The sequence below is a fragment of the Populus nigra genome, chromosome 3 (genome assembly GCF_951802175.1).
Source record: "Populus nigra chromosome 3, ddPopNigr1.1, whole genome shotgun sequence".
In the NCBI taxonomy this organism is placed as follows: Eukaryota; Viridiplantae; Streptophyta; class Magnoliopsida; order Malpighiales; family Salicaceae; genus Populus; species Populus nigra.
The window spans coordinates 16128037-16154135 of NC_084854.1; the positions used below are offsets into that span (position 1 = coordinate 16128037).

At 32.6% G+C, this 26099-nt stretch overlaps 1 protein-coding gene across 3 annotated transcripts; it reads left to right on the forward strand.

The window, feature by feature from the left end:
- The first annotated feature begins 15716 nt into the window (after positions 1-15716).
- Positions 15717-19484, forward strand: LOC133688990 (AP2-like ethylene-responsive transcription factor TOE3). 3 transcript variants are annotated; one of them, XM_062108682.1, is made up of 10 exons: positions 15717-16636; positions 16738-16763; positions 16870-16900; positions 16983-17070; positions 17174-17319; positions 17549-17593; positions 17708-17811; positions 17922-17986; positions 18218-18334; positions 18749-19484. In XM_062108682.1, exons 1-10 carry the CDS (start codon positions 16092-16094, stop codon positions 19001-19003), a joined length of 1422 nt encoding a protein of 473 aa, XP_061964666.1. In that variant the 5' UTR covers positions 15717-16091; the 3' UTR covers positions 19004-19484. The 3 variants fall into 3 exon arrangements, with proteins under 3 accessions (XP_061964666.1, XP_061964663.1, XP_061964664.1); XM_062108679.1 differs by having other exon boundaries at positions 15718-16636; positions 17922-18058; XM_062108680.1 differs by lacking the exon at positions 17549-17593 and having other exon boundaries at positions 15719-16636; positions 17922-18058.
- The last annotated feature ends 6615 nt before the right edge of the window (positions 19485-26099 follow it).

Sequence of the window (26099 nt, forward strand, 5' to 3'; positions counted from 1 at the left end):
TGCGAGTACCATGCTGGTATTCCCGGACATTGTCTTGAAACGTGCTACGCTTTCAAGAACATGTTGTTGAAGCTCATCAAGATAGGATGGGTGTCGTTTGAAGACACACCCAATATCAATTCAAATCCATTGCCTGGTCATGACAAAAGTAATAGGGGATAAAAGGTTGGAAAACCTTGGTCAAGAATCGTCAATAATGAAGAAGGCGAGATCGAAGGAGAAGACAAGGAAACGCAAGTGGGGAAGGAAGATGAAGCATTGCCTCGGTTGACTTTCCAGAACGGGTTGACCCAATAACTTCTCGTAGTTTTCAAAATGTAAAACAACTTTATTTGCCTTAGCATGTTTTTGTCATTTGCTTTTGTCATTGCTTTTATTTTCTCTATTTAGCAATCAGGGCTCATGTTTTCAGCCAGATTTTATGTTTGTCTTTGAGCCTACCTTTTTTTTAATAAATGATGAGATTATGCACTTTTTGAACAAGTTTGAGTGGTTATATCATAAAATGGTTTAATATGAAATTTAAGAAAAGCTAACCCTAAAGTACATCCCTACCTCTGATAGCGTAATGAATGGATAAATGATTAAGGGGTCACTTTATAATCATCTGTAATTGTCTTTATCAACCATAACAATGTGCATTTTGAAAAAAAAATCATCATTATCCCTTCACGCACTAAAAAAGTTTATCATTGGCTGAATGAATAAAAGCCCAGACTAGGATCACACCCCTACACTGGGGGCAAAACGAGTTGTTTTTTTGAAAAGTTTTACGTGTTTAAAATTGGTGGGAAGCCCATAGTTTTGAAAATCAAGCTAAAGCATTTGACAAAAGCATGACAAAGAGGCAAATACAAGTCATACATTTTGAGAAAAGGACTACTTGAAAAAAGTCAAAGACTTCTTCTCCAAGAATATGATAGGCAACACGAGAGATGAATTCAGCATACGACTTCAAAAGTAAAGTTCATATTAAGAGGGAGTCTCATGAACTAGAAGAAGAGGATGGGGCCTATGTTTCAAAACCAGGTACGAATGCATGCATTGCATCTAATCATAAATCATTGCATGTATGTTTTTTTTTTTTGGATCGTTACAGAAGGAGATCTTAGCGCATTCCAACAAGATTATGGACGAAGAAAGAATCATTGAGTTGATTCTAGAACAACAAGAAGAGAAGACAATGGTTTTCAAACCATGCCAGCAGGAAGAAAGACATCGATAGCATTCAGTAAAAAGGAATCGCCAAATGGGATTCCAAGTTGTTAAGATCGCTAGAAGGGATCTCGTATTTCGATGGAGGTCGCCAGAAGGGACCTTAAATTTCAGCTTTTGTATAAAAGGAATCGCCAGATGGGATTCCAAGTTGTTTGGATAAAGGAGATCGCAAGAAGGGATCTTGTATTTCGATGAAGGTCGCCAGAAGGAACTTCATGTTTTAGCTGAGGTAAAAGGAATTGCCCGATGGGATTTCAAGTTATTTGAGATCACCAGAAAGGATCTCGTACTTCGACATTCATCAAGGAAGGTCACTAGAAGGGACCTCGTATTGAAACTATTTCTTAGAAAAGCATGGAGTTTACTAAGAATTCTTCCCTTTGGGTAGGTCACCCATACAATGAGACCATTATTTTTCTTGGGTAGGTCACCCATACAATGAGACCATCATTTTTCTTGGGTTAGTCACCCATACAATGAGACCATCATTTTTCTTGGGTAGGTCACCCATACAATGAGACCATCATTTTTCTTGGGTTAGTCACCCATACAATGAGACCATCATTTTTCTTGGGTTCGTCACCCATACAATGAGACCATCATTTTCTTGGGTTCGTCACCCATACAATGAGACCATCATTTTTCTTGGGTAGGTCACCCATACAATGAGACCATTCTTCATTTTTCCTGGGTAGGTCACCCATACAATGAGACCATTCTTCATTTTTTTACCTGGGTAGGTCACCCATAATAATGAGGCCATTCTTCCCCCTGGGTAGGTCACCCACAATAATGAGACCACTCTTTCCTTTTCCCATTCGGGCAGGTCGCTCGTCATAATGAGACCACATACGTGTTTTTGTATTTGGTTATGGGTAAAGGAATCGCCAGATGAGATTCCAAGTTTTTGGGGTTAAAGGAGATCACCAGAAGGGATCTCGAGATGACTAAATTTTGATCATAGTTTTTGGGTTAAGGAGGATTGTTGTAAGGACAAAGTTTCAGAGCAATCGAGCTCCGACTAAATCAGTTTTGGGAGCTCAGTTTTGGTTTATCTTTATAAAACTTACTGCGCAGAACCTCTGCTCCATAAGCTTTATAAAGAGGGGGCATCTGTTGTAACCCATTTTTGGGTCCCCAAATAAATGAAATAAAATAAATAGCCAAAGGAGGTTAGAAAAATAACAGGAGGCAGAAGCGCTCAGCAAATGGTCAGAAAAATCAGTCAAGGAGGTTAAAAATACAAAGATTGGATTTTTGACAGTATATTCTTGAAGGATGAGAGCCCTGTTGAGAAGGAAAATTTGAAATTTGAGGAGAAAAGCCCAAATTTGGAGGTTTATGGATTTAATTGGATTTTCAAATGATTTTATAGGGGATTTGATTGCAAGAAAAATTGATTTTTAAGTCAATTTGGGCTTTAATTGGAAGAAATTTAAGTTCTGGGGCCAAAATATATTTTTTAGGAATTTATTAAGTCAAATCAGGGGCTTAATTGCATAAATATTGAAGTTTAAGGGCCAATTAGGGACTTAATTGAAGAAATCCGAAACCAGGGACCAAATTGAAGAAGGCGCGTAAGTATAGGGGCTGGAATTAATTGATTCAGGGGCCTAATTGAAGAAATTGGAAGTTATTTGATCAATTAAGGGCTCAATTGCATAATTCAGAGGCCAAGGACCAAAGTGAAAAACGCGGCCAAATATAGGGACGGGGTTCGAATTCGGCAGGGATGCAATTGAAAGGATAAAAGATGATTGAGGGCTGCTTTGTAAATTGACGCGTTTTGGCGTTTTGCAGGTTTTAAATGAAACAGCGCGTTTTCTCCAAAACGACGCCGTTTCATCCGTTCAAAAAAAAAAAAAAAAAAAAAAGAGGGCAGAACGGTGTCGTTTTGAACGACACTGTTCATCTTTCTTCTTCCCCCCGAAACAGACAGCGGGGAAGAGGGAAAACGGTGCTTTTTTTTGAATTTTTGCCGGCCCCCTCTCTTTCTCTCGCCTGGAGCCCACCGACCGAACACAATGGCCGACCACCCACCGCGCACCACTCGCCGAACCTCGGCAGCCGTGCCCATGGCCGACCAGCCGGCTGCCCCCCCATGTGAGCTGTAAAAAAAGCCATGCCCTTGGCTCTATAAATGGGAGCCAAGGACGCTGAACCAAGGAGAAAAACCAGGAGGGAAGGGACTCGAAAGAGGGAGAAAGAAAAAAACAGAGGGGAAGAAGAACGAAAAAAAACAGAGGAAAGAAAAACAGAGGAGAAGAAAAAAAGGCAGAAAAAAAAAAGAAGCAGGAGAAGGAGAGATTGAAAGGGAAGGGAAGAGAGAAGAAGAAGGAGAGAGAAGGAAGGGAGGAACGAACCAAAAAGAAGAGAAGAGGAAACGGACCGAACCGTTGGAAACAGCCGCAGCGCCGCCTGGAGCCGCCGTCCGTGAGCCACGACACCGCCACCGGCCTCCGCCACAGCACCGCCAGAAACGCAGCAAGCCGCCGCCTGCTCCGCGCCAGGTAATTTTTCTTCCCCTCCGTTGCTGCATTTGGTTTTGTTTCCTGCATGCAGAACGAATAACGTTCTGCATGCAGGAGGGTGGGGGGAAAATAATTCCCCCCGCCAGCTTTGTTGCTGGGCCAGGCTGGTCCTGGCCCAGCCTAATCTTCTGGGCCGGTTCCGGCCCAGAAGAAAGTAATAGTTTTTTTGGGCCGAAATCGGCCCAGTAAATTTTGGGCCGAAATCGGCCCAACACTTGGGGCTGAGACCGGCCCAACCCAGTTAGTTGGGCCGGCCCAGCCCGATTTAATATTATATATTATATATATTTTTGTTATATATATATATATATAAATTTAAGAAAATTCTGTAAAAATTATTTAAAAAATATATGTTTTTTTGGTAATTTTATTATTGTATTTTGATCACTTTTGGTTTGTATTTTTATGTTATAGAAATACAAAATTCAGTTTTAAAATACCCGGTTTTCGTCAAAACATCAAAGATTTTCAAAATAAAAATGTCTTTTGCTTTCAAAAATTTCCTAAATATCTTTAAAAATATTTGTGATTTTTCTACATATTTTCACCAAAATGGATTAATATTTGGTTGTACTTTTGTACCGTAAGAATACAAACCCGGTATTAAAGTACCCGATTTGCGTCAAAACAAAAAATATATACATAATTAAAAAATGTTTTGTTTTAAAATACGGCCTAGTCTCTCCAATATATATATATAAATATTACAACATCATATTTTTCATACAACAAAGAAAATTTCAAAACGATATATGTATTAGCATGCATTTTGGCTTTAATAACCAGTTTATTCAAGCCATGAGAACTAGGCCAATATTTCAAAAATTCTAAAAAAATCTTTTTGTTTTATTTTTTTAGATATGGGATTATGAATTTATACACAAAACTTTTTCCTGATGTTAAATATGTTTTTTTGTCATAGACATTAGCACGGTTAGGTTTTACCCGATAAGATAAGGACCTCCTTATTGAGGAGGACTTTTCTTGAACCATAGATGGACCAACAACTAGGAAACACAACGGGACCTTGATTTTATCAGACAAACGAACAAAGCAGCTTACCCTAGGTAGGGCGTATTTGGGGTGCTAATACCTTCCCTTTACGCAACCAGTCCCCGTGCCCGATCTCTGAGACCAGTTAGGGTTCCTAGTGACCAAAATACTAGGTGGCGACTCCCACACCATTTTTTTTATTGCTAAGAGACAAAGAACTCCTTGTCTCTCCATATTTACCAGATAGATATATCCCCCCATACACACAGACAGCCTGAGGGTGGACGATCGCCGCGACGTCGCGCACCCCGCGACAAAGTGTATTGAAGGTTTAATTGAATTTATGAAGGGTTTGATTGCAAGAACAATTGATTTCTAAGTCAATTTGGGCTTTAATTGGAAGAAATTAAAGTTTTGGGTCAAATTATAATTTTTAAGAGTTGATTTGGTCAAATCAAGGGCTTAATTGCATAAATATTGAAGTTTGATGGCTAATTAGAGACTTGATTGAAGAAATTCGAAACCAAGGACCAAACTGGAAAAGGCGTGTAAATAGAGGAGCTGGAATTGATTGAATCGGGTGCTAAATTAAAGAAATTGAAAGTTTATTTATTATTAAGGGTCAAATGCACAAATTCAAAATCAAAGACTAAAGTGAAAAAGATGACCAACATTAGGGCTTACATTGGAATTTGGCAAGGATGCAATTGAATTGATTCTTAAAATCAAAATTGCAATTGAGGACTGATTTGGAATTTAACACATTTTAGCCCCATTTTCTTTTAAATGAAACAATGATTTTTGTACAAAATGACGCCTTTTTAGTGCATTGTTCATAAAAAAAGCGCAGTACGGTGCCGTTTTAAACAACAATATGCTTCTTCTTTTTCCCATGGACGCACGAGGCAGGGAAAGAAGAAGTCTTTTTTCCCGCTCTCTTTCTCTCTTCCCCCAACTTGACCAAACACTGACAAGCCATACCCTTTCCACACGCATTGCAATCACGTTGAAGAAAGAAGAGGGGAGCCATACCCCGTAGAGGACACCCTATACCACCCTACCCTGTGCCATGACTAGATAGGACAGGGTAGCCCCCTCTCGTCCTGTTTATAAATACAGGGAGGCAAAGGAGAATGAGAGGGGAAGATTTTGAAAGAAAAGCAAAAAGGTAACAAAGAGGATTTAGAGAATGGAAAAACATAGGGATGTTTTTTTTACGTGAGAGAAGTTTTAAGAGACAAAAAGATTTTGAGAGGGGATTTTGGGGAGGTGAAGAGCGGGAAAAAACAACAGACGAATGGATTAAGAGAGTAGAAAATATAGACAAATAGGGTACAAGGAAAGAAACAGAGAGAAATGACTGAACAAAAAAATACAGAAGGAATGAAAGGCAGAGAGAGAAACAAAGACAAAGAGGAGAGAAAGAGGAACGAAACAAAAGGAAATAAAACAGAGAAAGAAAGGGAAAGGAAAAGAAAAGGAAGGAAACAAAAAGAAGGAAAAAAGAGGCAAAATCGCCTACCTTCCTTATCGCCGCCACAAGAATTGTCCTAAGCCACCATCTACAACAGCACCACCACCGTTGGAAACAGAAGAAGAAATAAAAAAACAGGGGAACAAAAACAGAAAGAAAAAGCAACACAGAAACAAAGAAAAAAGAAGAACCATCATCAAGAACCATTAGCTGTCACGACAACAATGCCACCATGAGCCACCAGTACAACCAACACTACCAGGTCAACTTCCTTCTTCCTTTTCTTCTTCTTCTTTGTCCTCGGCTGCTCCACTATTCTGTGTGAATAGTGGAGAGTGAATTAATTCACTCTTCTTTGTTCACGTTGCGTGTGAACAATGAAGCGTTATCTACTATTCACTAGGTTGGACCGGGCCGACAGTCTTAAAAAAAGAATAAATGACTTTGGGTCGACGTCGGCCCAACACTTTTTTGGGTCGATGTGGGCCCCACACCTTTAGGCCGACCTTGACCCAATTTATAAAAATTGTGATTTTCTTATGTATTTTTTTTTTATCAATCTTGATTAATATTGGTTTATTTTTTTATACTGTAAAAATACAAATCTAATATTAAAATACTCGGTTTTCTCCGAATTATTTCAAAAAATATAACAAAAAAATATCTCGTTTTCATGCATACGAACAAGTCTCTCAAAGATAAAAAAAAATCATATCATATTTTCATACAACAAAAATTCAAAAATATGTTTTAACATGCATTTTAGTTTTAATAATCAGTTTATTAAAGTCATGAGAACTAGGCCAATATTTCAAAAAAATTTAAAAAATCATTTTATTTTCTTTTAATACCAAGGATTACAAACTTATACGTAAAATGTATTCTCAATATTAAAATATAGTTCTTTTTTATTAATGTTAGAACGGTTAGATTTTACCCAATAAGATAAGGATCTTCTTATTGAAAAAGACTTTTCTTAAACCATAGACGGACCAACAATTAGAAATATAATAACACTTTAATCTTTATCAGACAATTAAACAATACAACTTCCCTTAGGTAAGATGTATTTGGGGTGTTAATACATTCTCTTTACGCATCCAGTCTCCGTGCCTAATCTTTGAGACCAGTTAGGGTTTCTAGTGATCAAAATATTAGGTGGCGACTCTCATTTCCTGATATTTAAAACTACAAGAGTGGACGATCATCGCGACGCTGCGCATGTACGACAATTCAAGGTTCTCTCTTGTCTAAATGAGCATTGGAAACTCAACTCCTCAAAGACTATATTTTCATAAAACATGAGTCTTGACAATTATGATGGTTTGGATAACCCGAAAAAACATGTACAGAATGTGCATAAGAGCTTAGAGTTGGTCATCCATGATAGTGACTCAATGTGCAAAATCCTCCTCATAATGTTTCAAGGGTCTGCGCATCCTTGGTATAATAATTTGGAGCCAAACTCCATCGAAGGGTTTAGTAACCTTTATGCCAAGCTAGTGGCACGCTTCAGCACCAATATACCTGCCAAGAAAAGCTTTACAAAGCTATTTGGCGTTATCTAACAAAAAGGTGATTCTACATGGATGTATTTAAAGAGATTCAAAGAAGAGATGCTCAAGGTAGAAGAATTAATTGAGCAATAACCTTGAAAGGCCTTGATAAGAGGGGAAAAGAAGCATGCCTTCTGGAGAAAATTTTATGCCTTGCTTGGCATAAGCTTACTTAAGGTGAAACAAGATATGAAAATCATATATGGGTGGAAGAGGTCGATTCACTATGACATGGTCCTTATCATCATTATATGGATAACCAGCATGGACCTTCCCAACAAAATCATTCTCCTACTAGAAATGAAAGCTTAAGGAAGAATCATGAGGAACTAATACATGAGTGCTTGATGTATCCTAAGGATTTATTATCCCCTTGAATCAAAATAGAATCACTCATTCAAGGTTATTAGGGCAACCAAGACTAACACTTACCAACTCCATAACATGTTTGGAAAAATCTCCCTCATAATTGTCACTTGGATCACCTCAGGATGCACAATCATCAAAAGGAATGTAAGTTTATTTTTGAAATAAAAATATCATATCTTTGACATACATTACCTGTACATAAATCCTCAATGCAGTCGTGGACATACACATTCTCTAGGTGATGCCTACGAGCTTCTCACTAATCCACTAGGGGTTGATCTGGGATCTCACATTCTCTAGATGATGTTTAAGGGTCTCTTATCAATTTGTCAGAGGTTGATCTAGAAGCCTCATTCTTCAGGAGATGTCTAAGGGTTTCTCACCAATTCTTCAGGGGTTGATCTTGGATCTCTAGCCTCTCTAATACATTCTTAAACTGACACCACTCTTTAATGGGAGACTCTCAACCCTCACGCCACCACCAAGAAGGCTACCAACCTTTTATGGGCTTTTAAGCCCCCATGTCATCCTATATAGGTCATATACCTCCCAAACTCTAGCGTAACCACTCTTCAAGGGATGAATTTGGTTTTCCTGATGTAATAGAATTACCTCCATGAGTTCCTCTCAGCCTCTTAGAAATTTGTCTAAGTATAGGCTTACCTTTCATAAGTTCCCCTCAACCCTTTAACATTTTTTCTAAATATGGGTGTCTCCATGAGTTACCATCCTTGAAAACTTTTATAAGTATAAGTTCACTCTCTATGGGTTCCCTTCAGCTACTTAGAAATCTTTCTAAGTATGATATGACCTCTTAGAAAAATATTATAAGTATAGAGTTATTATATCTCACCTCACTCTCCTAAGCATTTTTCTAAGTATGAGTTCCTTCATGGCTCCCCTTTACATACTTCGTAATTTTTTCATGCAAGGTGTATGCTCTTACACAAGGATTTTATGGCTTCTTACTCGGGGTTTCAACCCTTTTTTTTCATATAAAAAAAATTAAATGAACTCATCATAGTAACTAGTAGTTTTTAGAAGTCTTTGTGGATTAATACCACAAAAAGTTTAGAAGCTACTAATGGATCAAAAAAAAAACTCAAACTAGATGTAAAAAATGTACAAAAGCCCAAAAAAACACCCAAAGAGCATGGGCTTGGGCAAGGAGCTTGAGCCTAGCTCCTAAGGACACATGTTCGAGTAAGATCTCAAGCCCATGCATTGGGCGTGACACACCTAACTGGTTTTGGGTGTGATGCCCAGTTGGTGCTAGATATGCACCCCAGTACCCTTTTAGGCTCGAGAGCCCCCCGAGCCCAACACACTCGAGCGTGGGTGCACATGTTGAGCCCAACATGCTTCAGTCTAGGTAGCGCGTCTGAACATATTATTCATCTCTAAAGGGCTCAAGAACCTTGCTCAAGCCTAACACTCCCTTAGGAATTTTTTTAAAAAAAGTTATACTTTAGCCCCTTCTTTCTATAAAAAGAGAAAACTCATGAACTATAAATGCCCCATTATTTTTCATGTCAATTTTGATCCTTATTCTTTTGATTTTTTTTGTTCTCTTGTTAAATTGATTTTTCTTTTCAATTTCACTATTCAAACTAAAATATTATATTGTGGATTTCGCAAGATATCTCATGTTGGCTCGACCCTAATTATTAGGGTTACAATTTTTCCATGCTAACCCAGGTTAACAAAGACCATTTTTTATATGTTTTTCCCCCATTTCATTTTTACATATTTAATGGGATGCGAATTGATATACATCATTTGTCCCATTGAAATAAAGTTAGCTTATTCAACTCAATTGGGTCTATAACCTGAGTCACACATATTTTTTTTCAAAACACACTTGTAGCAACTGAACATAATGTTTTGATAAAACAAAATAGTTTGGCCTTGTAGTGAAGCGCGGTCACCAAAGCTAGTTGGAAACTACAGACATGACCGAGAAAATATTTAAAAAAAAATCCCTTATGGCAAAAATATTAATTTTTGTTATTATATATTTGTTTCTTTTTCCCTGCAATTAATACAAGTGACATAACTATATTAAATACCAAGTATATAACCCCTTATCCTTGTTTAATATGTAATTTCATTATTAAAATTTTTTAAAAAAAACTAAAACAAAACCTATTTTTATTGTGAGTTTTGTATATGATTGCTGTGAATGACATTGTTCATTCTATATTTGTTCTTTTATCTTCAACATTGCTTTTTTACAATTTCATCTTTCATTTGTTGTTTACATCAATTTATATGCCGTAATTTGTTTTTATTTGTAATTTATTGCATGCTCGAGATCTAAGAGAATGTTCCTTGCTTGAATTAGGCATTAATTTTATTAAAGAGAATTTTAATTTGTTTATAGGAATTTTTTTAAAAAAAAATGGACCAATTTTTTTTAAAATAATCATTTTATATTTACTATATAAGAGGCATAAAAACTGTATTTTAGTCCCTATAGTTTTTTACTTTTGTTATTTGGTGTCTATTATTTGAGATTTTTACGTTTAGATCCTAAACTTCTTTTTGTTTATGTTTGGATCCCTATGTGTTAAGAGGAAAGAAAGTAAGTTGTTAGAAAATGAGGAGGAGAGAGAAAATATTTGAATAACCACTTTGAACCATGAAAAAATGTCAATTTTGATGTCAATAAATTTGTCTTGAAGAGTTGAGTTCCATGAAGGTGGTTTAAAACTTTCATCTTGTTGGAATACATTGATCCAAGCTCAAGAAATGTTTCTTTTTTAAAATCTTTTTTTTTAACCAATCTTATGGTGCTTGAATTTAAAATAACATTTTGGGTCTTTAAGATATTTTTAGGTGTAAACAAGTTAAAAATAAATTTTTTAAGTCTAAGAACCCAAAACTCGACTCTCTAGCCATTAAATGTGACCAAGAATTGAACTAGGTGATGGAAAATTTTCTATTTAATTAAAAAAAATTGAATGACCGACATGTCCTCTGTTATTGAAAAAAAGAGATAGACATGCAAGCCTAGAACTGCAATCTTATGTGCTTTTCAGCTCTCTTTTTTGGGTTTGGTGCACGACCCAATCCTCGTAGGTGTAACACATGACCTCTTTTCATGTTATCTTTCAATTGTTTTTTTTTAATAATATTCAATATGAATAAAATAATTAAAGTTATATTTAAAATATTATCTAATTTTGCCATAACTTACAAATATTTTTTTATAATGGTATTAACAATTACTTTGTGAATTATTATATATAAACTCAATATGCAAAATTTATAAAACGTTATACTCAGAATATTAATTGAAAATAACATATCTATTTTTTTATTGACAATTTTTAACATGATCTTTTTAAATTAATTATTTTTTTATCATGTATAAATTATCGGGCATGATTTGTTTCTATTTTTTATTAAATCTTGCAGTGCAAATCATGATAATATTTTGCTTAAAAGCAATGATTCTTATTTTTTTTTCTTTTCAAAACAAAAATGAAGTAAATGAACAAGGAAAAAGAGTTTTGATTGATGAGATATATTATTCTCTCTTTAATTCAAATGATTGATATTTAATAGATATTTATTTTAATGACCTTTAGTATTTTTATTTAAAAAACATGCTGCTAGTAAAAAAAGATATGTTTTTGTAAAATAAAAAGAAATTAATTCATAAAATAAAATATTTTATTTTAGAATTTAAATCGGAGGTATCTATTTTTATTATAATATAAGTAAATAAAAATTAATTTTGAAAACTGTTCCATGACATCATGCGCACAAAAACTAGTTAATTACTAGTTTGTATGTTAATGCTACATTATAGTGGACCAAGATTTTCTTAAATGTAAAAAAGATTTCCAGGACTCATGAAATTCTTTGACATGGTTATTAAATAGAAAAACTTTATTGGTTTGAATTATTTTCATCAAGAAAATTCTATATCTTTTATTTATCATAACCAACACAATGTTTCTGACTAGAAAAATTATTTTTGTTCAAAAAAATATTATATAATTATTAAAAAAGCTAGCAAAAAATAAAATAAGGTGTTCATATCTTGTGTGATTGAAAAATAAAAAAAAAATCATAAATAGAATAAAATTATGTTAAAAATCTTGATAATAAAACACTAATTTCAATTGAATTTTCATGAAAATTTTGTTATTAGTTTTATTATTTTCAAATAAGATATATAATAATTGAGAAATATTTTTAAAATTAAAATAATAAATTATAATAATATTTAAGAACCACGTAAAAAAATAAAAAGTAAGAGAATGTTGCAATTTTTCTCCAAATGTCCAAGAAACAGAAAACAAAAAAAAGAAAAAAAAAAGGACATTAAAGGGCAAGGCCCAACGCATGGCCGAGCGCAGACTTTGAGGCCAAGCCCTTGATCCTATCTTGTTTTTTTTTTATTATTATTATTATTATTATTAAAGAGATGAATAATATATTGTTTATTTTTTATTTTATTTTTTAAAAATCATAACTCTCAAACTTGTGACCTCAGATGTCCCCTGCATGTTACAACCACCTCAGCTATGACATAAATTTATTATAAACCGATTTAATAAATATATTAATATTTTTTATTGTTTATATTAACCTTTTTTTAATGTTGGAGGTTAATATCCCTGTAATCAAGCTATATATTATAAGGGGGAAAAAATGCTACTTGGCAGCAACAAAAGAAAAGGCGACGTGTTCAATGCGTATACTTTCGTATTAATAATATAATATAATATAATATAATATAATATAATATAGATAGATAGATACTTACGCTATATTTTAGTTGTTTTTTCAACGAACAAAATATGGAGACAAGTAGGAAACTCTGGCAATGATTGAGCTGTAGCTTTTTTGTTTTCTTTCCTTGGATCATCTTTATTTCTGTTCTGATTATTTTTGTATTTTAAAAATATTTTAAAAAAATATATAATTTTTTTATTTGTCTTAAATTAATATTTTTAGGTGTTTTTAGATTATTTTGATACGCTAATGTTAAAAATAATTTTTAAAAAATAAAAAATTATTATTTTAATATATTTCTAAATAAAAAATACTTTGAAAAACAATTACAACCACGTTTACAAACATGTTTTATATTCATTATTTGTTTGCTACTAATTTAAAATTTGGACCTGATAAAAAACTTAGTTGCAGGATATTGATTATTTATTTTTTTAACAAAAATAACATTGTTTTGTTCTATAAAAAAATAAAAAATTAATCTGAAAGGATCCAATAATCTTGTTAAAAATATGTGATCCGAGTTTGGAGCCGATTATTCGATTACGGATCCGGCTTTAAAAGCTAATGAATGCTACAGAGTATGAAAAGAAAAAATAAACAGGAGCGACAACCAATGAGGGGTCAGAGGAGTGGGCCTCTGAAGAGGTTGGCCCACAAAGTTAATGACAACTGGCATTTGAGGGCAGTGACGACGTGTACGGATGCTGCCCTCTCAAACCTCAGACATCGCACCACATGCAAATTGCAAAGGTGAGTATGGATTGGATCCTATGTTCTTCGGCCGACTCGCACTCACTTTATATTTATTTTTACTTTAGGCAAAGAAAAAAGGAACCCATTCCGCCCTTTATTTTAAAATAACTCAAAAGACGAATTGTCTTGTAGCCTCCCCTCCATCAACAACTTTCAGTCAAATAAATGAAATCCACTTACTCATCTTTAATAGTATTTATAAAGTAAAGTAGCGGACCATTTGGTGGTCGGAGAGTTGAGAGATTTGGAGGTCCCATGGCCATCTTCTCCTTGTTTTTGTGAAAACAGTTCATAATTGGACACATGAAAAGACATAAAGATGTAGTAGAATAAGGATTGGTTTTTGCAATTCTTGTCTATTTGTGTTCTTGATTTTTTTAAAATTTTTTTCTTGATTTTAAATTATTATTATTATTATTGTGTTTTTGTATCATTTAACGTGCTGGTGTTGAAAATAAATTTTTAAAAAAATATTATTTTAATATATTTTAAAATAAAAAATCACTTTCAAAAATAACTTGTATCATATTTTCAAACATGATTTAAAAAAAAGAGGATAAACTGTAATTTTTATTTATTTATTTATTTTATAGTGTTTTTATCTGTTTAGATTAGTGTGATTCATAATGACAAGATAGAAAAAGAGATGGGAATTTATAAGGGTGTCATCCATCACACAAAAACATACATTCACAAGTGTTAGTCGGGTGAGCAGTTTTTAAGTTTTAACCCCAGGATAGAGGTACTTATTGACAATAACGGTTAGAAAAAAATCAATCGATCGATTAAACCAAGAAAACTGATAAAAAATTAATTGAAAAAACCAAGAAAAAAATCGAATGAATCAATTAAAAAAATCCCAAAAAATTCAGTTTTATTTCAATTTTAAAAGCATGAAACCAATTGTAGCGAATTGGTTCAGCCATAATCAAACCCTATTATAAAAGATACACAGTTATAAAAGATTATCTCTCTCTCCTCACCTAACTCCCAAATTTGGCTACCCTCCTCTCTCTTGCTCTCTCCATCTCCCTCCACCAGAACATCTCCTCCACCAAAAATCTAAGCCAAATCAACTTGAATGGCTAGCGACAACATTCATAGCCAGGGTAGTCTTGAATTTAAAGTTGTAAGGGTGTCCAGTGACATGTTGACACGGGGTTCTTTTCAGGCGACCCAGAAGTTTTGCTTATTACTATCGATCTCGCCTGGCAATGTTACCAACAATAAATTATTCTATTGAGCAGAAACAAAAAATAGTGAGTTTCAACTATAAACATAGGCCTTTTTTTCGCATTAATTAACCGGACAAAAAATAGTGAGTTTCAACTATTTTCGGCTCGATTTTGATTTTAAATTAAAAAAAAAACTAGTTTGATTGTTTTATTTCAAAAAAAAGAAAAAACCAAACCTAACAAAAAGAAATCCTGACACGTAACCAGCAGGGACCTCATCCTTTCACACTCACGCATTAACACATTTCACAATTCACATTTGACATTTCCCACTAGCTAGCTACTAGTTAGTGACATGCTACTCTCAATAATTTTCACACCAAAACCCAGTACACCTCAAACCCATCTGTTCTTGTTAATTTATTAGGTATCAAAGTTATTTTTTATTTAAAAATTTATTAAAATAATATTTTTTATTTTTTAAAAAATTATTTTTAATATCAGCGTATCAAAAAGATCTAAAAATACTAAAAAGATATTAATTTAAAGTAAAATAAAATAAAAAAATTTTAAATTTTTTTAAAAGCACTTTTAAAACGCAAAAATAAACACCGCCGAATAAAACCATGATATAGATAACCATTTAGTAGATGGTTTAATGGTAAAAATTTAGGACCAAGAAGTTTGCTTTTCTTGTAGTCTCAAGTTCAAGCCATGTGATTGCTAATATGATGATTACTGAAAGTTTACATGGTCGTTAATTTCAAAACTCATGAAATTAATCGAGGTGCGTATAAACTGACCGAATACCAACATCAATTAAAAATAAAACATGATAGAGAGGTGTATATATATATATATATATATAGAAAAAGAAGAGGAAGAATGAAAAAAGTTGGGCAGCTTTGTTTAATGTTTTGATCTGAAATGGCAAATAGCTAAGCTATATAGCCTTTCTTCGTCTCGCTCGTCCCATGCCATCCACTTCTTCTTGGACACACACTCCCTCTCTACCTATCCTCCTTTTTTCCCTCCTCCTCTCATTTCTTTTCCGACCCGACCCGACCCAAACACACAATTGTAACCATATTATTCCATTCCGTTGTAACCACCCCCCTCCCTCTCTCCCCAAAACATGAAAATCACCTCCCTTATTTACACTGTCGGTCACTCTATCGCTTTCCATGTTCCTCTTTTAAATATTTCTGTTTCTTCCTCACCCTAGTGCTCGCTGCTAAAACGGTGTCGGATTGGAGTTGAAAAGGAGTCAATGATGTTGGATCTTAACTTGAGTGCGGTTTCTGGTGATTCGTCAACGACAGGGAAGAATAATAAGCACAAGCAGAAGAAGATTCTAGAGCTTTCCAACTCTCCACTGGAAAGTTCTGGCAGCTTCGATTCTTCTTCCATAGTCAATGCTGATGGCTGTGGTGATGAGGACTCTTGCTCCAACGGAGACCTTTTTGCCTACAATTTCAGTATCTTGTCAAATGAAATCAGCGTCAAGAAGACCGTTGATTGTGATAACAATAATGATGATGGTGATGGCAGTGGAGATCGAACGATCCAGCTTTTTCCAGTTGCGTGTGGGATCAAGAATGTGGGAGGAGAGTCTCAGTCTTCTTCGACGATGCAGATGCAGATGCAGTGGTCGGGTGTCGGTGAGTGCAGGGATCAAGGTTCCCCTTCGGAGCACGGGATCGCGGCTCAACAAAAGCCAGTGAAGAAGAGTCGGCGTGGGCCCAGGTCGAGAAGCTCCCAGTATAGAGGAGTCACGTTTTATCGGAGAACTGGAAGATGGGAATCTCATATCTGGTTAGTTTGGAATAATTAGTTGCTTAATTAATTTTATTTTTATTAGGTGGTTGATATATTCGGGGATTTTGAATGTGAAGTGGGTTTGTGTTGTTTTGCAGGGATTGTGGAAAGCAAGTTTACTTGGGTAATTTTGAGATAAGATCATTTTATTTTATTTTGAGTTTATTTTGATACGTTTGTGATGTGCGGTACTATTTATTTTGTGAATCTGGGCGTTTGGTTTCTTGTAGGGGGATTTGATACTGCACATGCTGCAGCTAGGTAATAATGATAATAGCGAAATTAGATTGTGATTATGTAAATAATTGAGATTCTAGGTTGAATTCTGGGTTTCTGATTTCAGGGTGTATGATCGAGCCGCAATTAAGTTCCGTGGAGTTGACGCTGATATCAACTTTAACGTTACTGATTATGACGAGGATATTAAGCAGGTGAGCATTGTTGTAGATGTGACTAACTGATTGGGTTCTAAACATTTTAGTTTTTGACTCTTTGAGTGATTAGTTGTTAATTGAGTTTTTATTTGTAACGTAGATGCGTAATTTCACAAAGGAAGAATTTGTGCATATCCTACGTCGTCAGAGCACTGGATTCTCGAGGGGCAGCTCAAAATATAGAGGAGTGACGCTGCACAAATGTGGGCGATGGGAGGCTCGTATGGGGCAGTTCCTGGGGAAGAAGTAAGAAACCGTTTCTCTTGACATTTATCTAGCTGATTTGTTTCAGAGTTCTTATAGATACTGTTACTATTCATACTGCGCCGAACTTATAACTTGCATAAAATGCTTGCTCAACGCATATGTTCTTACATTGAAGTGAGAAATGAACTAAGAACTTGGATATTTAGGCTTGTGGTAAGAGTTGGGAACTTGAGTTTTTTATTGGGCAGTATTCATTGCTTGCCTGCAGGTACATTTATCTTGGGCTATTCGATAGCGAGACAGAAGCTGCAAGGTCCTAATGATCATGAATTGGATCTTTCTTAACTAAATTTCTTAGTTCGACTTCAACTCTCAACCAAATCTGTTTCAATTTACTTGAGAGATGTTTGTTTTCTCTGGTAACCAGGGCTTATGACAAGGCTGCCATTAAATGCAATGGAAGGGAAGCAGTTACCAACTTTGAGCCAAGCACGTATGAAGGAGAGATACTTTCTGAGCCTAACAATGGAGGTACTTTTCACTGCTAGAATCTCACCTTTTTTCTATCTTTGTAAAGAAAAACGCTTAATTGCAGAGTGGGCCTTTAATGTACCAATCTACAACAATTACTTTTCACGCAGACAGCAACCAAAATCTTGACCTGAACTTGGGAATTGCCCCCCCTGATACATCTGATGGCCTAAAGGTAAACAGCAACATGGGTGGTTTTTATTTCCAGAGTGACCGGGATGGCTTGTCTGTTGATAGGGCACCAAAGGTAACAGTGAAATCAATGTTGGTTTTTCTCAGGCCAAAGTAGTCCTGTGTGTGTTTGTTCTAGAAAGCTTTCTTGATTTTCTATCTATGACTCACTTGATGAGTTGATATTCAGCTAGGTTTACTATTTTATACTGTAAAGGAAATCTCTGTTTGGCAGATTCTGAACTCTGCTTCTGCAACAATGAAAAATCAACAACCTAATGGCCCTGGAATGACATCTGTACACCCTCCTCCGTGGGATGGTGTAAATCATCACATCTTTCCCATCTATGAGGTAATTTCAGTTATCTAGTTTATTTCGAGTAACACCTTTAGTTTTTCCAAGTTCTTTAGTTAGGGCACACAAATGCGTGCAGACACCACACACACAGAGATCGCACCTCCTTGCTTGTAGTTGTCACAAGGATACAATATCATGCAATTAACCTTGTAGGGCTCATTCATCCTTCTGAATACTGAATTATTATAAAATGCAAGTATTTATGTCAGTTCTTTATTTTTCCCTAAAAAGGTTTGCATGTTCCGCTAGAGTTCAGAATAATACCAATTTCATGTCTCATATAAATTTGCACGATAACCATTGCTGGTATTGAAAAATTAATGGATTTTTTTCTACTCAAAAGCAAATTAAAAGGAGAAATCTCACTGTTTTGATAATTTACAAGGCCTTTATGTATGATGTTTGCAGGAAAGAGCAATAGAGAAGAGAATGGAAGTAGATTCCTTCCCAAATTGGACCAGGCAAATTCAAGGCCCTTATGGTGGCGGAGCAAATCCACTGCCTCTCTTCTCTACTGCAGCATCATCAGGATTCGCTTCTTCAGCAATTATGGCACCTTCAGCAGCTGCCGGTCAACTTCAGTTTCCAAGTTCCACAATCCTCCACCGTTTTCCTCCATTTACCAACCCCAGCAACATCTCGCAATTCTACTGTAGAAGCTGAATGGTATAGTACAGCCATAATCCAGAACCTTTTCTTGTACAAAGGAAAGAAATGGGTAGGCAAACAAACAAAAAGCCAAAAGTGCCAAGTCACATTCACGTGTTAACTTCAATTCCATTCAAGGATCATTATATTCTGCATTCATCTGTCTTGTAAAGCTTATTGAACTGGAGATTTTTGGCATTGATGGTACGAGTAAATCTCATTGTTATTGCCTCTTTGACGAGTGCAGTCCCATCAGCATGCTGTGCCTATGCTTTTGTTTTCCTCATCAGGAATGTGCTTAATGCATAGCCTTCTGAGATGGAAAACAGGAGAACGAAAGAGTACTTTTCTGCAGAACTCCAGGAAATTTGATTTTGTATTTACAGATGCTTTAAGATACAGTAAAACAACAGTTCTATATTTGAATGTATAAACCTAAATCAATATGCATGCCAAAATTATGTAATGCATGTACAAGCAAAGTTCCTCTCGTGTACCATAGCATCTATTTTCTTCCCTCGTTTTTCCGCATCTATCAGCTGGGTTAATTGTATTAACCTTTCTGTGTTTTTCAATTCCCAAATTAGTGAAAGCTTCACATGGTATGGTGTTGACTAGATTCTTGGCCTCCTACGAAGCGAGTTAGATTATTTTTTTCTAACCTAAATTAATGCATGTTAGATAAATTATTTTTAAAATATTGAGATGATATATCAAATAATATATTTTTTTAAATATAGAGATAGCAACACGTTGGCTTGATCTTAGTCAATCAAGGTAACCCGTGTTATTTTTAAAAGATAGCTGAAAAATAAACTTAGACTGACCAAATAATTGAGAGAAGTTCTTGAAACCCTTGACTAGCCTCTGCAACCCAGTGGATATGTTAGGCTTTGAAAGAGCAAGGAACTTCAACGAAGTCTTCATACTTTCTGTACTTGATGAGCTTTCCTCGTCTTCCTCTTTTGTTCCTTCTCAAGAACAATAGAAACCAAAATATTCAAATAATTAAGTCTACAGAAACATGAAGGCAAAAGAAAAGGTTAAAAAGAAAAAAAGGGTGGTTTAGGAAGCTACAAACCCTACAAAATGAAATTGGTCTGTTATAATAATAAGTAGAGCTGGCTTTGTAATCAAGCTACTATAATTTGACTAACAGGAAGTCAAGCTAGCTACCCATATGATGAGTTTAGTTTGGCAGTGGAGAGAGTACAGAAAAATTAAGATTTATTTTGTTTTTGTAATTATTTACAACTTGCAAGTGATTGCTAATTAATTTAACATTCAGTTGTGGAGTTTTAACCTAATAACAGATGTATTTATTTTGTATGCGCGATCAGCCAAATTAGGTAGAGCTACTGCTATGTTTATCCCAATATTTAACAGGGATGTACAAATAAAAATTTCAAAATAACCCGAGTTATTTTTAAAATTAGTGGAAAAGCTTATAGAAAAAAAATAAAAAAATAATAGAACTCAATTTTTAATTAAATCAAATATTAAAGGATAAAAATGAAAAAAGACGAGTTAAAAAAAAATAAACTCAAGTAAATCTCTTAAATTGAGTTAATTTTTCAAATTCACAACCTCTTAAATTTTAGACCTGGATCCAATCAAGAAACTTATTTTAATATTAAATGATGAAATTAAAAAATAATATCAATTAAAAAAATTTGTCAAAGTAAAAACAAATAGCAGTAAAAATGAAGGTGATGAGAATGTAAAAGAAAATAAATTTTAAAATGATCTTAAATAAAATAAATAGTAATAAAAATAATGAGGATTTAATCTGACAAATAAAAAAAATAACGGATGAAATTAAAAACAATTTTTAATTATATAAATTCATTCAAATAAAAAAAATATCAATTAAAAAAATAATGATCAAATATAAAAGAAAAATAAATTAAATGATTTCCTGAGGTTAAACATAAAAATCAAGAAGAATAGTTAAAAAAGTTTTTTTTAAAAAAAAGAAGTCAATTGATATCCAATCATAAAGAAGTACGCCGCATGTGTTGCCTAGAGAAGTAGGCTCCACTTTGATGATTTAGAAAACATTAAGGCAAGTTTTTTTTTGACGACCGTGGCACACATTGTTTTAAGTCAGCTAAACGACTTACTTGTTGACGCGAAAAAAACAAAATTTTGAATATTAGATTGCCCTTGAATCATGTGATTTTTTTTTAAAAAAAAAAAACTAAGATGAAAGTACAAAATTTAAAGGCAATAAAGTTATGTGAAAAACAACATTTTTCAAAAAGCCCATATTTCAAAGTTAAATATATATTTTTCATTTTTAAAGACAATTATGTAATTATATTGTTCAAGAAAATATAAAAAAATCAAATTGTTCCATCAATTTTATAATAACCAATGACTATATAAAAAGACTATTATCTCTTAGAGACAGTTCAATTTTTTTTTTAATTTTATAGAAAGGCAAAATAATAAATTCAATAAATCAAGGCATTTCTGTAATTTTCATCATGGGCTTTGGGTTCCTGCTAACTACGGTGATTAATTTGCTAAAATTAGGTAGTTAGCTTTCATAGAATTGATTAATATGAATTAGACAGAGCTTCTGCCCTAATCTATAATATCCACCCCCTAGGCTAGCCCAGCCCAGCCCAGCCCAGCCCAGCCCCCGTTTATCAGCACCCCACTCCCATGCCTGCCTCTACGGTAGAGATCAGATTTAAGTTTCCACCCTCTTCTTTTTTTTCTTTTATTATAGTTGTAGTTAATTTTTAAAATATTTTTTATTTAAAAATATATTAAAATAATTTTTTATTGTTTAAAATTGATTTTTAATATTAGTATATCAAAATAATCTAAAAATATTAAAAATACTAATTTGAAACGAAAAAATAATTTAATTAAAAAAAACACTTAAAAAAAAAACATGCTATGAGAAGCTGATGTTGATTTTCTGCCTTTTTTTATTCTTTTTTTTTGTGTTGAATGCCTTACATATCATCATATTTTTTTTTAATTTTATGTGAAAGGATATGTATTTTTTAATAATTTTAATGTGTTGTTGATAAGAAAAAAAATATAAAAAATATTATTTTAATATATTTTTAATTAAAAAAATATACAAATAATGTATTTAGAGTAAATTATACTGTATCAAGTCAAACCAATATATATATATATATATATATATATATATATATATATATATATATATATATATATATATATATATATATATATATCTTGAATTTGAAGCCATTTCATTTCAATGGCTACCTATCCGGATTCCTTGGCTTTCTTCTGAGGGAGGACAGTAGGCCTGCAGGAAAGGTTGAAAAGGAGGCCAGTCATTCTTAGTTATGCTTTGGAAACAAAAACTAAAAAAAATTAAAACCGGTTTCAATGTGTGTTTTTTCTTTTTTTCCATTTCAGCTAAGAAGCAAATTAATATTTAATTAAATATAATTAAATAATAAAAAATAAAAACAGTTGGGCTCGTGTGAGGTATTTTTGTTCTTCGCATGCCTCTTAATATCTAAAAATATTTTTGTTACATTGTTAAAAGCATCGTAACATTTTTTTTCTAACTCAGGTTAACTTTCTAGTAAAAACAAATATAAAAAATCATAAGGCTAAAAGAAAAATAAATAAAATATTTTTTTTAAATGTCAACTCATGTTAACTCTTCAAATTTGTAACTCGAAGCATTAAATTGAAAGCATTTTATTTGAAAAAACCACAAAGCTCAATTCTCAACCAATATTGAAGTGTAACTTGGAAAAATAATATCAATTACACAAAAGGATCTAAAACAAAAAAATAATAATTAAAAGAATGAGGATCAAAATTGAGATAAAAATAAATTTTATTTTTTATTAAATGGTGAAATTGAAAAGAAAAATTAATTGAACTAAAGGACAAAAAACAATCAAACAAATGATGATCAAAATTGAATTTAAAAAAGAAAAACAAATTCTTGATTGAATGATGAAATTAAAAAGAAAAATCAATTCAACAAAAGATCCAAAAAATAATAAAAAGAATGAGAACTAAATTGAAAAAAAATAATATATAAAAAATTGGGATTAAAGAATGAAATTAAAAATAAATAAAAGTTTTACAATGGGGCCAAAAATAAAAATTAGAATCCAAAAGAATAAGAACTGAAGTTGAAATACCTTCAATAAAAAAAATTAAGATGTAATTTTAAAGGGAAAAAAAATAATAAAAAAATTTATCAACGACTAATCAAATCATTACCATTGAAACCTTTTTCACCACCAAAAAAAAATATAGTGATGCTTTAAACAACACGACAGAAAGATATTTTTGATATAAAAACACATGCATTGCTCGAAGAACGCAAATGCCTCACCCGAACCCAATTCATTTTGTTTTTTATTTATTTAATTAAATATCAATTATGAAAAAAAACACACATTGAAACCAGTTTTTTTTTTTTTTTTTTAGTTTTGTTAATAAAGCATAACTAAGATTGACTGGCCTCCTTCTTTTCAATCTTTCCTGCAGGCCTACTGTCCTACCTCAGAAGAAAGCCAAGGAATCCGGATTTTACTTCCAACCAGGTAGCCATTGAAATGAAATGGCTTCAAATCCTATCAATGACGATATATATATTTTGGTTCGACTTAATACAGTATAGTATACTCCACACACATTATCTGTATTATATATTTTTAATTAAAAAAATATTTTTTTATGTTTTTTTATCTAATCAAGACATTAAAATTATTGAAAAATAAATAATTATGATGATACCGAAGGCATTCAACCAAAAAAAATAATAAAACAAAGAAGGATTAAATTGAAAAAATAATATATGAAAAATTGAGATTGGAGGATGAAGTTGGAAATAAATAAAATTTTTATAAAATGATCAAAAATAAAAATTAAGAACCAAAAGAATAAGGACTGAAGTTGAAATATCAATATTAAAAAGGGTTAAGATGTAATTTTAGAGGGAAGAAAGAGAAAAATAAAAATAAAAATACAAAAAATCCATCAACTACAAATCAAACCATCACCACTAAAACAAGCTGCATTATCAAGCTCACCTCTTATTCCTCGAGTTATAGGTTTGTCATGCTAACTCAGATTAACTCGAGCTGATTTTTTTGTTATTTTTTCACTTAATTTTGCCCTTCCATATTTAATGGGCTAATAATTGAGCTATATCGTTTTTTCTCTTTTACAATAATATATTTTTTCCCAATGATACAATTAACACTTTCTTTTTTAATTTGGTCCATTTGTTGTGCTATCATTACTTCTTTTTCTTTTTTTATCATTTGATTAAAATAAAACCTACTTATTTAACCTAGTCTGGTCAATGACTCGAGTCATATATTTTATTTAAAAAAAAAAAACATATTTGCACTACTTGAACAACATTTTTTAAGCAAAAAGAAACCTCACGATATATCACGGGTACACGACTAGTATTGACAACTAAAAGACATTAGATGTTAAATTTATTGTTCATAACAGTGAACCTAGTACCTTATGAATGTTTTTTTTTTAATTTTTGAACTTTTGTTTTTTCATTCAAGCCCTTCTATAGCCTAATTAAAAGATATTAGGCTTGACATTATGGTAAAAATACAATATTTAGAGACAAGGGATTAAAATACAAAATATAAAATACAAAGAAAATTTATGATTAACCTCATATTAACAATAATTTTTATTTTGGTTTGAAACTTCATTATTTTTATTTTTAAGTCCTTGAATTAGAGAAAGAAACTTACTTGAAAATAGAGAGGAAAGAGAAAGTGGTCAGTTGACACAAGTTTCAACCATAAAAAATATTGATCTAAATATCAACGAATTTCATTCGACAAAAGAAGTTTCATTATTATGTTTTTTGGCCTACCCATTGAAATGGTAGATCTGGGCTTAAAAGGTTTTATGAATTCGGGTTGATTTTTAGTTTTTCAACTCTTTTTAGGTTATTTGATGTCATAAATGGATTTATGTAGGTCTTTAAGATATTATTTAGAATTTTTCGGTCAAAATGGACTTTTATGTTAAAAAATCATCTTTCTTGATTTTTTTAGCCACCTCCATGATAGCTAAATTCTAAGAAGAAAATGACATGTCATTTATCGAAGCAGGCGACATGCCATCTGCTTATTTTTTTTTAAAAAAAAAGAAAAGCAAAAAAAGCCTAGACATGGTTTTTAGAGGCCCAAGTATGTTGGGCCACCAAGGCCAGGCTCACGCACTTAGCAATTTTCTTTTTCTAGTTTTTTTTTATTTTTTAATAAGTTTTATGAATTTAGATTTAAAAGAACTAAAAAATTTTGTAATTCAATTTTTTCATTTTTCACAAATAATAATATAGGTTTTTAAGGAAATTTAAACTTTGTTTTTTTCCCAATTAATATGTGTTTAATATGAAAAACAATATCATGAATATTCAATTAAAATAAAGTATATGTTTTTTTAATATTTTTAATATATTTATATATATATATATATAATTTTACCACATTTATTAATATTTTTTTTCTTCAACCACATACAAAATATTTTGTGATATTTTAAATTTGCTTTTAAGACTATAATGAATTTTTTTTTAGAAAACGACATTTGTAATTTACAAAATGCCCTGATATTAAGTTGATGCTAAATTTTATAAATATCTATTTTTTTATATATTATTAAATATAACATAGTTTTAAAAGGCATAATGTTAGGATAAGAGCTTTGAGTTTGGTTTTTTATGGGTGATAATGGAGAAGTTGATAAATATGTCATCATTAATACCACTCTACAAAACCGTACATAAGATTTTCACCTCATTTGACTCCTCATTCAATTTTTTCAAAGTCACTAGACTCTTTTCACTGGTCGAGAAGCTTCTCCCTTCATCCACTTAGTCCTGAAAAGTAACTAGAACAAATTCAGTCATGTTTTCATGTTCTAACTAATTCTTTTTAGATCATTCTCAAAGGAAACGATTCTTGTTTTTACCAAATAAATGCGGATCCAATCATGATCTTATAATAAGAATAAGAATAAGGATTGTTTTTTCGATCAATCCTTTTGCCCCTCATTTTTCAAGAATCAAAAGATAAATTTCACTTAACTTAAGCTTATAAGATTTTAT

Excerpts from the sequence above, each read along its gene's own strand:
- LOC133688990 (XM_062108679.1), top strand. The coding sequence starts at position 16,092 with ATGATGTTGGATCTTAACTTGAGTGCGGTTTCTGGTGATTCGTCAACG. Across the intron at positions 17,594-17,707 it reads AGCGAGACAGAAGCTGCAAG|GGCTTATGACAAGGCTGCCA; the intron begins GTCCTAATGATC and ends TCTGGTAACCAG. Across the intron at positions 17,812-17,921 it reads TTCTGAGCCTAACAATGGAG|ACAGCAACCAAAATCTTGAC; the intron begins GTACTTTTCACT and ends CTTTTCACGCAG.